This window comes from Mustela erminea, chromosome X, assembly GCF_009829155.1.
Source record: "Mustela erminea isolate mMusErm1 chromosome X, mMusErm1.Pri, whole genome shotgun sequence".
Classification (NCBI taxonomy): domain Eukaryota; kingdom Metazoa; phylum Chordata; class Mammalia; order Carnivora; family Mustelidae; genus Mustela; species Mustela erminea.
In genome coordinates this window covers 12,919,073-12,937,630 of record NC_045635.1, presented here as the reverse complement: position 1 = coordinate 12,937,630, position 18,558 = coordinate 12,919,073, and the positions used below count along the sequence as shown (strand labels likewise).

The following is an 18,558-nucleotide window of genomic DNA, read 5'->3' as shown; positions in this document are numbered from 1 at the left end:
AAACAATCAACCATGAAGAACTAAAATTCCTAGTCCAGACACCTCACAACTGTTCAGAACAAGGCTTATTCGTTGTTTTTGTGCGATGCCCCCTGCCCTTTGGTAGTGGGCATGGACCTCTTTCAGAATACTGTTTTTAGGGGCGCCTGGGTGGCTCAGTGGGTTAAACCACTGCCTTCGGCTCAGGTCATGATCTCAGGGTCCTGGGATCGAGTCCCACATCGGGCTCTCTGCTCAGCAGGGAGCCTGCTTCCCTCTCTCTCTCTGCCTGCCTCTCCATCTACTTGTGATTTCTCTCTGTCAAATAAATAAAATCTTTAAAAAAAAAAAAAGAATACTGTTTTTAAATGTATAACATGAAACACTTAAAATAGGACTATAAAAGAAACATACTGAAATATAGCTATCAAAATATTAAAAAGTAAGTTTGTGGTAGTAATGCATGTGTTTGATTATAATTCTAAAAAATCCTATTTCTACAAGTGATAAAATCATAGGTACTACTACTAATACTGTGGTTTGTTTGCCTATATACACAATAGAAGGAAATGCGTGACTTCAGTTAAAGATTGGTATAAATACAAATGTCTTTTTCCACAACTAAATTCAGAGACCCCCCAAAATGGACCCAGGTCTGCTTTAGAGTGTTCTGGGCAGGAGTGGACTGCTTTTCCACTTCTTTTCGGCCTCCTACTAGTTAAGAGGAAAAAACAAATTGCTTAAAGACTAAAATTGAAAATAATACATAAGAAGATAACATAGTTTCCAGTTCTACATGGCATAAGAAAATGAATTATGCATGAAAGTATATTTTAAAAAGATAAAGAAATTTTAAATACACGGTTGAGCAAAAACATCTATATTATCTGGGCCCCAAAAAGCTAAACAGTAATTTTCTGCTTCAGAAAACTCTGGAAGACAAGTGTGGTACAAAGTTCCTAAGGTGACACATACCACCAATAATTCTCACTTCCTGGTGTCTTGGCTTTTGAATAATCCTCTCCTCTTCAGTGCAAAACCAAACCTGTGACTTGCTTCTCTGCCAATGGCTGGATACGGCAGAGGCAATGGGGTGTCTATCCTCTGAGCAAACTGGAGAGAGAGAATCTCCTGAAAGAAGCCAACAGCCGGGACGCCTGGGTGGCTCAGTTGGTTGAGCAGCTGCCTTCGGCTCAGGTCATGATCCCAGCGTTCTGGGATCGAGTCCCACATCGGGCTCCTTGCTCGGCAGGGAGCCTGCTTCTCCCTCTGCCTCTAGCCTGCCACTCTGTCTGCCTGTGCTTGCGCTCTGTATCTCTCTCTCTAACAAATAAATAAAATCTTTAAAAAAAAAAAAAAAAAGAAGCCAACAGCCATATTATGAACTGCCTATGGAAAGAGCCATGTGGCACGGAACTGCAGGTGGTTTCTAGTAGCTGAGAGTTTCAGTCCTAAACTCACAAGGAACTGAATTCTACTAACAATGACATGAGCTTGGAAGAGGTCCCCGAGCTACACAAAGGAATGCCACCCAGTCAATGCCCTGATTTCAGAACTTGTGAAACCCTGACCTGAGGACCCAAGTAAGCCATGTCAGGATTCCTGACCCAAAGGAACAACAAGATAATAAATGTGTTGTTTTAAGCTGCAATTTAAATTTATGCAAAGTCGCTACAGAGCAATAGATAATTAATGTGGTAACCATCAGAGGGAGTGACCAACCATCCCAATTTGCCTGCAACTGTCCCGCTTTGAAAATTGAGTCTTCTGCCCCAGGAAACCCCACTGGCCTGAGCAACCCCGGCTGGTTGGTTTCTGCTATGCTCTGCAAGTGTGTCCCCCACAAAACACACATGTTGGGATTCTAATGCCCAATGTGATGGTATTAGGAGGCAGGGCCTTTGGAAGGTCCTTAGGTCATGAGGATAGAGCCCTCATGAATGGGATTTAATGCCTTAACAAGAGGTTACAGAAAGATCCCTAGCCCTTTCCACTATTTAAGGACACAGCAAGAAGGGGCCAGCTATAAACCAGGAAAGGGGCCCCTCACCAGAAGGCAAACATACTGGCACCATGATCTTGGGCTACCAGCCTCTAGAACTGTGGGCAGTAAACGTCCATGGTTTATAAGCAACCCAGACTGTAGTACTTAGTTCTAGCGGCCCAAACAGACTTAGATGCCCACCAGAAGACACGTACTAGAGAATGATATAAATACAAAATCCTAGATACCTGCCTTTACAAAACAAAGATAAAATCTGAAAAAAAAAAAACTGGAAAGGAACCAAACCCTCTTTAAAAACTTACTGATAATTACTGAAACAATTCAAGATTTCCTCACAACCAATTTTCCATACCCTTAAAGTAGGACAGTCCCCAGTTATGCATGTGAAACTAGGCCAACATTCAAAACTACCTTGCATTTTTTTAAAAAGTAATCTCTAACCCAACTCAGGGCTTGAACTCAGACCTTAAGATCTAGAGTCACATGTCCACCAACTGAACCAGCCAGGTGCCCCCATCTTGTATTTCTAGTCTTCACTTTTGTTACCTTTTCAGTCTCCCTATTGGTTTACCTAATCTTTCTAAATCAGTCTCAAATATCCTTATCTTAAAGACTGCAAATAGCTCAATCACATGCAACCATCCTTCAGTCTTGTCATTTGACCAAAGGCCACAGATACCTTTTCCGCCTATATTAAACCCCTCCATGTTTCAAGCTCCTCTGACCACTCCCAGGTTCCTTCTTTAAAGATAAACGCTATGAATCATGTGATATATGAGATTTACTTCAGGATAACAGAGCAGGTAGGGTACAAAACTGAGAACACAGATGGAACAGAACTGATCACGTGTGCACTGATGGTTGTTGACCATGGATGGTAAGGACAGAGGAGTTTAATATATTATTCTATCCACTTGTTTGAGATTTTCCATTTAAAAAAAGATGAGAGGGGCGCCTGGGTGGCTCAGTTGGTTGGACGACTGCCTTCGGCTCAGGTCATGATCCTGGAGTCCCGGGATCGAGGCCCGCATCGGGCTCCCAGCTCTTTGGGGAGTCTGCTTCTCCCTCTGATCTTCTCCTCACTCATGTTCTCTCTCACTGTCTCTCTCTCAAGTAAATAATAAATAAAATCTTTAAAAAAAAAAATAAAAATAAATAAAAATAAAAAAATAAAAAAAGATGAGAGGGTGGGTGATGGGCATTAAGGAGGGCACACGATGTGATGAGCACTGGGTGTTATACACAACTGATGAATTGTTGAACACTACATCTGAAACTAATGATGTACTATGTGTTGGCTAATTGAATTTAAATTTTAAAAATGTAACAAAATAAATGTCAAGATGGTGACGTTCATTCATAGGCTTCACCAGAAATTAAAAAAAAAAAAGATGAGAAAAAAGCAAGCCTATGAAAGCCCAATCAATTAACTCTAAGGTCCTCTAACACTTCAAGAATATCAGTGTGTGTTTTGCTAACTATAATGGAGTTTTTAATATTTGTACATGTTTAGCACAGTCCCCCAGTCATGTGACATTCTATACAAATAAAAATGCCACTTCCCTCAGGCATAAAGGCCTCTACAACACCATAATGATGAGTCAGTGTAAGACTAAGTAATGAAGATTCTTAAAAAGGAAACATGAATGAACTAGAGTTACATGTGTCAACAAAGATGAATCTCAAAAACATAATGAGAGGAAGAGCAAGCTGCAGGTTACAGAGTACAATACTTCTAATTTTAAGTTGAAAAGTCATACAGGGACACCTGGCTGGTTCAGTCAGTTAAGCAACTGCCTTCAGTTCAGGTCATAATCCTAGGGTCCTGGGATGGAGCCTGGTCAGGCTCTCTACTCAGCGGGGAGCCCCTTTCTCCTTCTTCTGCTCCGCCTACTTGTGTTCCCTCACTCTTTCTCTCTTTCTCTCTCTCTGTCAAATAAATAAATAAAATCTTTAAAAAAAAAGATCTTATTTATTTATTTGACAGACAGAGATCACAAGTAGGCAGAGAGGCAGGCAGAGAGAGGAGGAAGCAGGCCCCCTGCTCAGCAGACAGCCAGATGATGCGGGGCTTGATCCCAGGACTCTGGCAGAGGCTTTAACCCACTGAGCCACCCAGGTGCCCCCAATAAAATCTTTTTTAAAAAAAGCCAAAAAGCCATACAAAACAATATATTGTTTTAGTGACATATAGATATATACACACGCTGTACAGATACACGTTATCTACACATATAATAAAAGTACTAGGGGCGCATGGGTGGCTCAGTGGTTTAAGTCTCTGCCTTCAGCTCAGGTCATGATCTCAGGGTCCTGGGATGGAGCCCCACATCGGGCTCTCTGCTCAGCGGGGAGCCTGCTTCCCCCTCTCTCTCTGCCTGCCTCTCTGCCTACTTGTGATCTCTCTCTATCAAATAAATAAATAAAAACCTTAAAAAAAAAAGTACTAACATTTTCTTTTTGTTTTGTTTTTTTAAAGATTTTTTTTAATTTGTCAGAGAAAGAGCACACACAAGCAGGGGAACCAGCAGGCAGAGGAAGAAGCAGGCTCCCCCCTGAACAAAAAGCCGGATGTTGGGACTTAATCCCAGGACCCTGGGATCCTGGGACCCCGGGATCCCAAAGGCAGTTGCTTAACCGGCTGTGCCACCCAGGCGTCCCATTTTTTTCAGTTCATGCACACCAAATTAAGGACAGCAGTAACCTCGGAGGTTGCAGGGAAGAGAATGGGACCAGAGGAGGTTACAGAAAACCTTCATACTGAATGTGAACTGTTTTAATTATTTGTTGGGTAATCCTCTAAGTTTTACACACCTGAAGTATTTTTGTTATAAAAGTGGCAACAAGCAACTATTATGCAAATGTCCCTCCTTTAACCACACAATGGTTTGGCTCTGGGACTTCCTGTATCTGCTGGCATTATTGGGTTTTTTTAACAATAAAAGAACACTATCTCAAACAGCATACATTCTTACTTACTGTTTTAGTGCTCTGGCCGTATCTCCTTAAAGTCTATGCTCAAAGGGACATGATAAAAAGATGCAAAAATAGAGAACTGTCTTATTTGCATTTTTAAAAAATAGTTCTGGCTAATAATCTAACAATGGGGAAAGTTCACAAGAATTTTGACTTTTACCTATAGTTTTCTTTAATGATTAAACAGCTGCTTCAATGAATTAATAAATAAAACCTTTAAAGAGGACTTCTTCCCAGGGCGCCTGGGTGGCTCAGTGGGTTAAGCCGCTGCCTTCGGCTCAGGTCATGATCTCAGGGTCCTGGGATCGAGGCCACATCGGGCTCTCTGCTCAGCAGGGAGCCTGCTTCCTCCTCTCTCTCTGCCTGCCTCTCTGCCTGCTTGTGATCTCTCTGTCAAATAAATAAATAAATAAATCTTTAAAAAAAAAAAAGAGGACTTCTTCCCAAAGGTGAGTCCATGCATGGGGCACCTGGGAGGCTCAGTCAGTTGAGCCATGGACCCCCCCTTTTAAGATTTATTTATTGGGGCACCTGGGTAGCTTAGTCGGTTGAGTGGCTGCCTTCAGCTCAAGTCATGATCTCTGGGTCTGGCATCCGGCCCCACATCCGGCTCTCCTCTCAGTCAGCAGTGAGTCTGCTTTTCCCTCTCCCTCTGTGATCTCTCTCACTTTCTCTCTCTCAAAGAAATAAATAAAATATTTTTTTTAAAAGTGAAGATTTTATTTATTTGAGAAAGAGAGAGCCCGCACAAGCAGAAGGGGCAGAAGGAGAGGGAGAGAGACTCTGAATCAGACTCCACGGTGAGTGGGGAGCCCAACACAGGGCTGTCTCACAACAGTGAAATCAGGACCTGAGCCAAAAACCAAGAGTCGGACACTTAACTGACTGCACCACCCAGATGCCCTGTGCAACCAACTCTTTTTTTTATTTTTTAAGATTTACTTATGTGTTTTAGAGAGACAGCATAAGCACGGGGAGGGCGGAGGGTGAGGGAGGGATAAACTTCAGCGGACTCCTCACTGAATTCAGAGCAACCACTTGGGGCCCATCTCAGGACCCCTGAGATCATGACTTGTGCCAAAACCAAGAGTTGAACACCCAACCAACTGCACCACCCAGCCCCCCACCCTCCCACCCCCACCCCCTCGCTTATGACTCCTGACTTCTGCTACAACGGTGATCTCAGGGTCACAGGATCGAGTCCCCACACTCTCAGCACTCAGCGGAGACCACTTGAGATTCTCTCTGCCTTCCCCCCACCCCTCAAGCTCTCTCTAAAATAAATACATGTTTAAAAAAACAAAAACGTGATTCCATGCACAGGAATTTTTTAAATATCCTCTGCTTCTAGCACCCATGTTTTACTTCTTTAACTCAATCAAAGCTGCTTAAATAATCAGACATATATTAGCTTTTTTCCAATTCAGTGATATCCCCTGATACTACAGAATCAGCACTGTCTTACAGCTACTCCCCTTAATGTCTAAGAGTTAACTATCATGAAAAAGAAAGACAAACACCATATGATCTCATTTACATATGGAATCTAAAAACAAAAAACTTGGGGCGCCTGGGTGGCTCAGTGGGTCCAAGGATCGAGTCCCACATCAAGCTCTCTGCTTCGGCAGGGAGCCTGCTTCCCCCCTCCCTTCTCTCTGCCTGCCTCTCTGCCTACTAGTGCTCTCTGTCTGCCAAATGAATAAAAAAAAAATCTTTAAAACAAAAAAACTTGAACTCATAAAAACAGAGGACAGATAGATAGGGGAGGGATGGGTGAAAGTGACAGAAAGTTACAAACTTCCAGTTATAAAATGAATTAGTCATGGGGATTTAATAGCATGGTGACTATTAATAATATCATACTATACATTTGAAAGTTGCTAAGAGAGTCTATCACAAAAGTTCTGAACACACGAAAAAAAATGTATAGTGACAGATGTAGACTTAGTGTGGTGATCATTTCACAAAATTTGCAAATCCCAAATCATTATGTTGCATACCTGAAACTAATATAATGTTATATGTTAGTTGTATCTCAATTAAAAAACAGACTATTTCAAAATAAAAAGAGTTGACTATCATAAAAAATAAAATTATGACTACTGCAAATATGCACAGCATTACCAGGGACTAACACACCATCCTAAAAGATAAATATTATAAATAAGTCTATATAGTTTAATTCATTACACCAAATATAAAACTTGCTAGTTTAAGGTAGGTATTTTATTTCTAGAGGCTATATTCCTCTATTTTTTCTTAAAGCAAGCTCTACACCCATCACGGGGCTTAAACTCAAGAGTCACGTTCTCTACTAACTGAGCCAGCCGGGTGCCCCTCTGGGGGCCTGGGTGGCTCAGTGGGTTAAGCCTCTGCCTTCAGCTCAGGTCATGGTCTCAGGGTCCTGGGACTGAGCCCTGCATCCCCCTATCGGGTCTCTCTGCTCAGCAGGGAGCCTGCTTCCACCTCCCTCTCTGCCTGCCTCTCTGCCTACTTGTGATCTCTCTCTCTGTCAAATAAATAAAATCTTTAAAAAATAAAAGTAGGGGCAGCTGGGTGGCTCAGTGGGTTAAAGCCTCTGCCTTTGGTTCAGGTCATGATCTCAGGGTCCTGGGATCGAGCCCCGCATCGGGCTCTCTACTCGGCAGGGAGCCTGCTTCCCCCTCTCTCTCTGCCTGCTTCCCTGCCTACTTGTGATCTGTGTCTGTCAAAGAAATAAATAAAATCTTAAAAATAAATAAATAAATAAAAATAGGACCAAAAGACCTTTTTCAAATAGGCTATTATGATGCCTTAAAATATAATGCAAGATGGCAAAAAAACATACGACATGATGTCCAACATCATGCCATTAGGGAATTGCAAATTAAAACAAGATATGTTCCCATGGTCAAAATAAAAAACACTGATATCATAAAATGCTGGTGAGAATATGGAGCAACACGAACTTTCATGCATTGCTGAAGGGACTATAAAATGGTACGACCACTTTGGAAGACAATTTGGCAGTTTCCTACAAAACTAAAGATAGTTTTACAATATGATCTAGCAATCACACTCCTTGGTACTTACATAAAGGAAATGAAAACTTAAGTCCACACAAAAACCTGCACACAGATGTTTATAGCAACTTGATCTCTAACTGCCAAAACTTGAAAGAAACCAAGATGTCCTCCAGTTCCTGAATGGATAAATAAACTGTGGTACCGCCAGACAATGGAGTATTATTCAGCACTAAAAAGAAATGAGCCATCAACCTATCAAAAGACATGGAGGAATCTTAAATGTGGGTTGTTAGTGAAAAGAGGCCAATCTGAAAAGATTACATACTGTGTTTTTCTAACTATACGACATTCTAAAAAAGGCAAAACTATGGAGACAGTAAAAAGATCAGTGGTTTCCTGGGGTTGGGAGTAAGTGGAAGGGATGACTATACAGTTCATGGAGGATTTTTAGTTCAGTGAAACTATTCTGTATGATATTTTAATGGTAAATACATGTCACTATACATTTGTCCAAATCCATACAATGTTCAACACCAAGAGTGAACCATAATGTAAACTATGGACTTGGGGTAATTATGCTTTGCCAATGTAAGTTCACCAATTGTAAAAAATGTACCACTCTGGAAGGGAGTATTCCTAATGGGGGAGGCTGTGTATGTGTGTAGCAAGGGGGGTTTTGGGAACACTATGCACCTCTCCCTCAATTTTGATATTTACCTAAAAGTGCAATTAAAAAAATTAAGTCTTGGGCACCTGGGTGGTTCAGTTGGTTAAGTGACTGCCTTCAGCTCAGGTCATGATCCTGGATTCCCAGGATGGAGTCCCAGTTCTCCCTCTGACCCTCCCCCGTCTCGTGCTCTCTCTCTTTCTCTCTCTCTCAAATAAGTAAAAATTGTTTTAATAAATATATTTTTTTAAAAAACATATAATGGGGACACCTAGGGGGCTCTGTCATTAAGCATCTGTCTTTGGGCTCAGGTCATGATCCCCGGGACCTGGGACTGAGCCCCGCATCGGGTCCCTGCTCAGCAGGAAGCCTGCTTCTCCCTCTTCGACTTCTGCTTGTGTTCCCTCCCTTGCTGTGTCTCTTTCTCAAATGAAATAAAGATATTAAATAAATAAATATTAAAAACATAGAATGTACAATACCAAGAGTGAACCCTAATGCAAACTATGGACTTTGGGAAATAATGATATGTCAATGTCAACTATAACAAATCAATCAGTCTGGTGGGGGATGTTGATCATGGGGGAGGCTGGCATGTGTGTTGGTAGAGGATGTATGGGATTTTTCTGTACCTTCCCCATAATTTTTCTGTGAACATAAAACTGCTCTGAAAAAAATTAAATCTATTTAAAAATATACATATATTTTTTTCAACACAAAAAAATCCTTAACATAACTCACTTTCGTAACAAAGTAATAGGTATAGTAGTTTATTTTTTACTGCAAGGAGGAGACAAAATTAAGTATTTTTGTAAAACATTTATTCCAGGTAAGATTTTCACCCTGCCTGAAATGTTATGGTAATCTTAATTACATGCTTATTAAGAAAAAAAAATCTGGCTGTTACCATAGAAATTACCAGGGATGGTAAGTGCCTCCATGATTTGGGCAGTTATACCTGTTGGGCCACTTAATTCTGAACTTACAGGTTCCTGTTTAACAGGGAAAGGCTAAAAATGTCTCCATTTGTTTTAAAGAATGGCTAATACACTCATGGGGAAATGCAAATTGAGGTAAATGGAGCATGCACACACACATCAAGCTATGCCACACCACACCATACGATATCACACCACAGCACACACTACTAAAATGGCTGGTAAAAATTAGGTGGCTGCTGACTGCTAGCTTTGTTTCACTCTCTTCTGATTACATTTCCCTGTCCAGAATCCTCTGATGTTCACTTTTACCTGTATGAAGAATACTGGATTATTGCAATTATATTGGGTTAATGGGGAAGTATGTATTTTATTTTGCTGGGCTGAGTAAGAAAGCTTACAGCTGAGACTTACTACAAGCAATCTTCTAGGCATGTCTCTCTTTGCCAACATCTGAAGCAGTCTTCTACAAGCAGGTTTCAACTGGACATCAAGAATATAAACTCGGGGGGCGCCTGGGTGGCTCAGTGGGTTAAGCCGCTGCCTTCGGCTCAGGTCATGATCTCAGGGTCCTGGGATCGAGTCCCACATCAGGATCTCTGCTCAGCAGGGAGCCTGCTTCCTCCTCTCTCTCTCTCTCTGCCTGCCTCTCTGCCTACTTGTGATCTCTCTCTGTCAAATGAATAAATAAAATCTTTAAAAAAAAAAAAAAAAGAATATAAACTCGGGGGGCACCTGGGTGGCTCAGTGGATTAAGCCGCTGCCTTCGGCTCAGGTCATGATCTCGGGGTCCTGGGATTGAGCCCCACATCGGGCTCTCTGCTCAGCAGGGAGCCTGCTTCCCCCTCTGTCTCTGCCTGCCTCTCTGCCTACTTGTGATCTCTCTCTCTGTCAAATAAAATAAATAAAATCTTTAAAAATATATATATATAAACTCGGGGCGCCTGGGTGGCTCAGTGGGTTAAAGCCATTGCCTTTGACTCAGGTCATGATCCCAGGGTCCTAGGATCGAGCTCCACATCCAGCTCTCTGCTCGGCAGGGAGCCTGCCTCCCCCGCCCCTTCTCTGCCTGCCTCTCTGCCTACTTGTGATCTCTGTCAGATAAATAAAATATCTTTAAAAAAAAAAAAGAATATAAACTCATCCATGCAAATACACTGTGCCTTGGGTTCTTTCTAAATCATATATACTTCAAGAGAGCATGATTCTAACACCAGGACCATCCCCTCCCCAATTCCTTAGGAATGGTGAACCAACATATTCACATTTAATATGCCCACTTTCTCCTATCATATACCACGTATTATTGACTACAAAATAAGCCTTAGCAGGTGCCCAGCTGTCACTTACTTGCTGTGCGGCCTCAGTCACTTATTTCTTTTTCGGATGAGAAGTTGTAACAGCATTTAATAAATTTATATACTTGGGAATATTCTGAGGGCTTCAAGTAATGGCCATGGTTTGTGTTTTAAGACACTGACATTTTGTCTACCTAGTTCAGCTCAACCACAGAACAGCAACTGCAGAACTTTCTACATACAAAGGACTTAAGGGCTAAACAGTCATGCTAAGTTCTATGAATACTAATTACATTTTCAGAAATTCTTTTTAAAAGGTGAAAGATTACAGAGTGGCTAAAGTTATGCCCACAAACATATAGGCATATGCATACTCCAGCAGTATAAAGCCTAGTCTTATGAGGTAAGAGGAAAAAAAAAAGAACCTACCAACCCAGTGATATTGCGAATGAGCCATAAAGCCCTCATTAATCCTCTAGAACTAGATTTTAACCTACCACTCCCCACTCTAAATATTCAACTGACGTTAACTTTCACACTAACTATTGCTTTTAAGAAAAGCTTCACGGGTGCCTGGGTGGCTTGGTTGGGCGACTGCCTTCAGCTCGGGTCATGATCCTGGAGTCCCAGGATGGAGTCTCCCATCAGACTCCCAGCTCCATGGGGAGTCTGCTTCTCCCTCTGACCTTCTCCCATCTCATGCTCTCTCTCGCTCTCTCTTTCTCTCTCTCTCTCTCAAATGGATAAATAAAATCTTTTTTAAAAAGCTTCATTTCCATGCACCCCTATGTTTATAGTTTATAGCAGCATTCTTTACAACAGCCAAGATACAGAAGAAGACCAAGTGTTTTATATATTATATAGTTAAAGAAATATTATTCAACCATCAAAAATAATGAAATCTTCCCATTTGCAATGATATGGATGGAGCTAGAGTATAATGCTTAGCAAAATAAGTCAGTAAGAGAAAGACAAATACCATATGATTTCATGCATATGTGGAATTTAAGAAACGAAACAAGCAAAGGGAAAAGAAAGAGACAAATCAAGAAACAGACTCTTAATTACTGAGACCAAACTGATGGTTACCAGAGGGGAGGAGGTTGGGGGAAGGGTGAAACCGGTGATAGGGGTTAAAGAGTGCACTTGTCCTCGGGAGCACAGAATGATGTGTGGCGGTACTGAATCACTATATTGTACACCCAAAACTAATGTAACACTGTACGTTAACTGGAATTAAAATTAAAACTTAAAAAAACAATTTTAAAAAGCTTCATTCCATGTTCTGGGCCTGATATTGAGAATCTTACCAACATGAAAGTCTGGTGACATCAAAAGATGATGCTTATCAAGTAGTCTTTCTCCAAGCTCCAGGGAAAGCAAAAACCAAAAACAGCGTGTGCTGTGGATCACTCCCTCCTCCTTTTCCAGGTATGGAGCAGCTAAAAGGAGCTATGACATACACTACTTTCCAGTTCTATTTCAAGTCCAAGTAATAAGATGGGAAACTACAAGGTGCCTCCTATGGTGGACGTCTGGGGTCTATCTCTAACCCGAAACAGGAAGCTTGACTTTGCTTTGACAGACATCCTCTTGCAGCCCTTTGTCCCTGCTCTGCAACTTACTAAGGCTTTCCAATTTAATACCAATATTCAGAAATATGTTAGTGAGCAAACACATATAGTAGATACATATATCTATATTGATACATAAATATATTACATGTATCTATGTCGGACAACATTCAATTTGGGGCCTCTTGAGGCGCGCTCTCTCTCTCTATACACACACACACACACACACACACACACACACGCACTTCAAGTTCAAATCCAGCAAGGCACCCTGAGCGCCTACACCTTTCCACCCACCCAGAAGAGGTAAAGGCAGGAACAGCGAGCAGAGGTTAAACCAGACACCAGCCAAAACAAACACCACTTCCAGAACAAGGCAAACTTTGGGTCTGGGCGGCTGCAGAGCCCCAGCAATGGCCGGGGGAGGGGAAGGAGTGTCAGTCTGTCTCAGGGGAGGAAGACGGGTAGCGCACCCAGCACTCCTGAGCTGCAGAGGAGGCTGCTGTTCCCGGGGGGACAAGGGCGTCGCCGCCATCCCCGACTTCGACCTGGCCGAGGCCTCCAGGTCCTTGGGCAGCCCTATCGCCCCACCCCGCCCACGTACCCCCACAGAAATGGTCCCCCACAGACCTGCAGTGGCATAGGGGCGCGGGGACCTACCTGGTGCAACGTCTCGGCGGGCAGCTGCGACGCCCGGAAGAGGTCGGCCACGGTGCCCGCGGCTGCGGTGACCGCGCCAGGGACGGCCCTGCCAGCCTCAGGGGGCCCGGACACGGGGCCCCCGCCTGCGGCGCCGGCGCAACGCGCGAAGAGCTCGGAGTAACACTGCTGCTCGCCCTCGCTCAGCAGCAGCGGCGGCCCGGAGCCGCAGCCCCCGCCCGCCGCCGCCTCCATGGGGCCCGGAACGGGGTCCGACGGAGCACCGTCACGGGGTAGGGAGCCGCCGCCTTCGCCTCTGCCTCCGCCGCCTCGGTCTCGGCCTCGGCCGCCGCCGCCACCGCCCCCACGCCCCGCAGCTGCCGCGCTGCCGCTTCCTCCCGGCGCGCGCCGGCCCCGCCCCCGGACTTGAATGTTGTGCCTCCGCCGCGCGGCACATGGAGACAGGCGCGGGGCGAACCAATCGCAGCCTGAGATCGCACCCCGGCCCCGCCCCCGCCGTCCCACCTCGTCCCACCTCGCCCCGCCTCGCCCCGCCCCTGGCCGCGCCAGGTAACTAACTCCGCGGGCCGCCCACCCCGCGGCGGGTCACCTGTCCCGCCTTCACTCCCGAGACCCGGAGGGCGGGGGCCAGCGCTGGGTGCACCCACTCAGCCTGGGAGGGGTGCCTTTGGCTCTCCGGCCTGGTTGGGAAGGGAGGCAACTAGACCCACCTGGAGTATGGCGCTTTTCAGGGGGCGGAGAAAGCTGTGGTGATTTCTCCCTAGAACACTGAAGCAGGTGCGGTGCTCTTAGCAGAAAAGGAAGGAGGCATGAGAAATTAAGCTTCCGTTTTTTCATACCAGTAGCGCTTCTGTCCTGAACAGCTGGAGAACAGAGATCTCCATACGAACTGCCCATAGCGTTTACCGGAGCGATTTAGGCCAGTTTCTCAGGTCTAGCTCAAACCTGGAGTTGAACCTTAAAAAGGAATAGCGTCAGTTAGTGTTTACTACTAGATTAATAACAGTAAAAGGGGTCCTGGGAAGAAGAATTGCATATATATATATATATTTATCTCACCAACACAAAGAAAAAGTAAATCCAGGATTAAGCACTAATAAAAAATACATTTTAGAATTTAATAAAGAGATATATAAATCTTTCACCCCAAATAATTTTATTTTAATTAAAAACAAAAACTATCTCAAGAAATAGCACCGATCGTAACAAATATACTTTGGTATTTGGGACAACTAATACAAGGAGGAAGGACAGGAAGACCGGGGGAAAAAGTCAACAGGTAGTAAAGGAGGGAGGGAATACATAAGAAGAAAAATTATGAGGGCACCTGACTAGTTGAATAGGTAGAGCATATGACTCTTGATTTTGAGGTCGTGAGTTCAAGCCCCACGTTGGGCATAGAGTTTATTTAAAATAAATAAAAGGCTGAAGAAGAAGGAAAAGGTGGAGGGGGAGGAGGAGGAGAAGGAGAAGAAAAATTATATCAATTCACGGCCAGAGTAAGATTTTCCTTTTGGAATCTAAAGACATGAAATAGAGAAAAGGATCCACTCCAAAAGCAGGAAGTTCTCAACTCTTCGCTAAGATTTCCTTTTACCACATTTTGCTATAGACCTGACCAGGAGAGAATGAAGACAGTCATAAGCTTGCAGACAAGAGTACAGAAAGGATAGTTAAGTAAGGGACAGCAAAGACTATCTTAGCTGGGGAATTTCCATTTCAAAATCCAACCACCTACTGTATTTGCCACAACCATAAAAATTCCTCAGGAAAACTGAAAGCCAAGAGATCATGTTTACTCTGTTCCTACCTTTTTACTCATACTCAGGATTCCCTGAGAATGACCCACCATTCTAACAGAGGTTAGAAAGGGATCCACTCTTCGTGATAAAAGCCAAATCTTACTTTCCCCTGTAACACTTAGGGAAAGAAATGTGAGGTATACTAATCCCTGACATTCATATAGTTCAAAGCTACATTATCTCATTTAAGTTTCCCAGTAACTCTCTGACGTAGGCTGGGAAAATATTTTCATCTTCATTTTGCAGATGAGAAAATGGATACAGAGATGGTGTGATTTACCCAACTGAATACTAGATTCCGAGCTGCTCTTCATTACTCAAATCAGTTTAATAAATTTGACAGATATTCATCAGCACCACGGATACTGCAGAAATGCGTACAAAGCCTTACATCTGTGCCTATCCATCACGTCACACTGATTGGTAGAACAGGAAGTATTAACTGTGCCCTACCGGAGTACTGTGAGAGGTTTAAAAAAAATACAAGATGTGTTCCTTTCAAGAACTCTGCGGCTTCACTGGAAAAGACAAAACTAACACAACAAATAGAAATAAACAATAAAAGACAATATATATTAAGTGCTAAATCGTGTACCCCGGGCTAAGTGTCGTGGGAGTTTAGAGAAGAGAGAAAATCCATGAACCAGAGCCCAACTGGAAAGGTTTAATCAAGAAGGCACCCAGATAGATGTTACAAATCCATGGGACTGGGGGAGGCAAAAGGAAAGGACGGGGCGGGGTGGGGGGGGGCTCACAGGAGAGGGAGGAGCCCCAGACACTTGGTACCAAGGAAGGGTTAAGAGTGGGACAGTGGGCTGGTGTGGGAGGGAGGGGGTAGCCTCTCTGGAGCTCTGGGATGCCAGAGGAAAGCTGCTCAATGGGGGATAAGAGGCAGAAGTGACCCACCAACAGTAACAATTAAACCTGGGATGCGGGAGGAAAAAGGCATTTTTTAAATGTTTTAATATCTAAGGAATGCCAAGTACTGTTCTTTACTTCTAGAACAGTTTTTTGAATAAAAGAAATGGTTATCAAACTTCAGAGTAAACACAGGTAAGAATGTAATAACTAGAAACACTCATATCCCTTAAGGATGACAGTAAACAAGAGTGTTTTAGAAGAGAATTTCTTTTTACTTTTTACAGTTCTAAACTTCCACACTTGTTTGGGCTCATCATGGATAGAGAGGCCAGAATGATAATATAGTTGGCCTTTAAACAAGGCAGGGGGTAGGGGTACCAACCCCCATGCACTAGAAAATACATGTCTAACTTTTGGTCTTCCGCAACATAACTAGAAGTCTTATAGAGAGCAAACCCGGTTGATTAACATACATTTTGTACATGTATTATATTCTATATTCTTACAATAAACTAATCTAGAAAAAAAGTGCTATTAAGAAAATCATAGGAGGGAGCACCTGGGTGGCTCAGTCCTTAAGCGTCTGCCTTTGTCTCAGGTCATGATCCCAGAGTCCTGGGATCAAGCCCCACATCAGGCTCGGGCGGGGGGGGGGGGGGCTGCTTCTCCCTCTCTCACTCCCTCTGCTTGCGTTCCCTCTCTGGCTGTGTCTCTCTCTGTCAAATAAATAAAATCTTTTTTAAAAAAAGAAAATCATAAGAGAGAATACGATTTAAGTACTACACTGTATTTATGGGGGGAAAAATCCATGTATAAGTGGACCAGCACAGTTCAAACCTGTGTTGTTTAAAAGTCAACTGTATATTCAGGAACAGCCAAGACAGAGTCTTTTTCTTTTTTTAAACCAAGAATATGTTTTGTTTTGTTTTGTTTTGTTTTGTTTTGTTTTGTTTTGTTTTGTTTTAAAAATTATTTATTTGACAGAGAGAGAGAGATCACAAGTAGGCAGAGAGAAAGGGAGAAGCAGGCTCCCCGCTGAGCAGAGAGCCTGATGAAGGGCTTGATTCCAGGACCCTGAGATCATGACCTGAGCCGAAGGCAGAGGCTTAACCCACTGAGCCACCCAGGTGCCCCAGCCAAGACAGAGTCTTTAAGTTTTGCTTTTTACTTTTAAATCCAGCCTCAGTGCCCTGCATAAAGACAACTGAACAAACTCAGAACAAGGTGCTAGTTACCTGAGGGGAAGAGTTTCTTTCCTAAAGCAGGGGTTGGAAAACTAGCACCAGTTGTCTGCTTTTGTCTTTTATTTTATTTTTGGAGAGAAAGAGAGCGTGGAGAGGGACGGAGAGAGAGAGAGAGAGAATCCCAAACAGGCTCCATGCTCAGTACAGAGTCCGATGCGGGCCTTGATCCCACAACCCTGAGATCATGACCTGAGCTGAAATCAAGAGTCAGAAATTTAACCAACTGAGCTACCCAGGTGCCTCAGTTATCTGGTTTTGTATGGCTCACGAGCTAAGAATGGGTTGTACTTTTTTTTTTTTTAGTAGACTCCACACCACACATGGGGTTTGAACTCACAACCCTGTGATCAAGAGTCATGTGTTCTACTGACAGAGACAGCCAGGTGCCCAGGTTGTACTTTTTTTTTTTTTTTTTTAAGTAGGCTCCTCGCTCAGCAAGGAGCCTAGCTCAGGACTCGAACTCACTGATCTGAGATCAAAGCCTGACCTGAAATCAAGAGTCAGACACTTGGGTTCCTGGGTGGCTCAGTAGGTTCACCAACTCACTCTTGATTTCAGCTCAGATCATGATCTCAGGGTCCTGGGATCGCGCCCCAGCTCAGGCTCTGCACTTAGCAGGGAGTCTACTTGAGATTTTCTCTACCCCTCCCCAAAATAAATAAATAAACCTTAAAAAAAAAAAGAGTCAGAGGCTTAACTGCCTGAGCCACTCAGGCACCCCCTGGGTTGTACATATTTTAATGGTTGAAAAATATGGCTTTCTATAGACTGAATAATATTTCAGGACATGTGAAAATTATATGAAATTCACATCCCAGTATTCATAAGATGAGTTTTACTGGAACACATCCAGGCCCCTTCACTTATGCATTGCCTATGGCTGTTTTCGAACTAGAAAGGCAGAGTTGAGTCATTGCTTAAGGTCTCTGGACATTTACAGGAAAAATTTACTGATCCCTGTTTTATAGTACGGAAACCTAATCTTTTCTTTTCTTTTCATTTTTGAGACCTAATATTTTCTTATACTTACAGCCAATTCATATGTTACCTAGGCAGGGGATATACACAGAATTCTATCCAACTTCTCTGAGCTTCAGAATTTTCATTGAGATTCTTGAGATCATATTTCAAAGATTGTGAACTTTAAAAATTACTTGGTGAGGGACTAACCAATGTAAACACTAAAGAATCACCTGTTTGACTGATTTTTTTTTTTCTGGAAGTGAAGAAAGATCTTTGACAGTGTGAGAGGGAATCCTATTTCCTTGGCCACATTTTTTCTTGAGAAATTTCCTCTCCACTCCCCAGGAGGGAGTATGATGTAGTAACATTGGCGCTTCTCCCAGCTCCTCTCATTTTCTCTTCTCCACAGAAGAAGTGATGGAAAGGAGAAGAAACTGATCATTCCTGATTTTTAACAATGTCTGTTTCTATCCCTCTCTGTCTCTTTCTGTCTCTCTCTATCTCTGTTTCCTTGTCTTTCCTGACCCCATGCCTCTCTCTCTTTCAACCTCTCTCCCCACCAACAAGACCCTTGAATTCTGTTGCC

At 43.2% G+C, this 18,558-nt stretch overlaps 1 protein-coding gene across 4 annotated transcripts in view; it reads right to left on the bottom strand.

The window, feature by feature from the left end:
* Positions 1-13,503, bottom strand: part of REPS2 (RALBP1 associated Eps domain containing 2) — a 238,353-nt gene extending 224,850 nt beyond the window's left edge. For 2 of the 4 annotated variants that reach the window (XM_032329532.1, XM_032329534.1), the window contains exon 1: positions 13,103-13,503. In XM_032329532.1, the coding sequence (XP_032185423.1) occupies positions 13,103-13,336 (234 nt within the window). In that variant the 5' untranslated portion in view covers positions 13,337-13,503. The remainder of the gene's footprint in view (positions 1-13,102) is intronic. The other 2 variants (XM_032329531.1, XM_032329533.1) reach the window with 1 other exon arrangement.
* Positions 13,504-18,558: the final 5,055 nt, after the last annotated feature.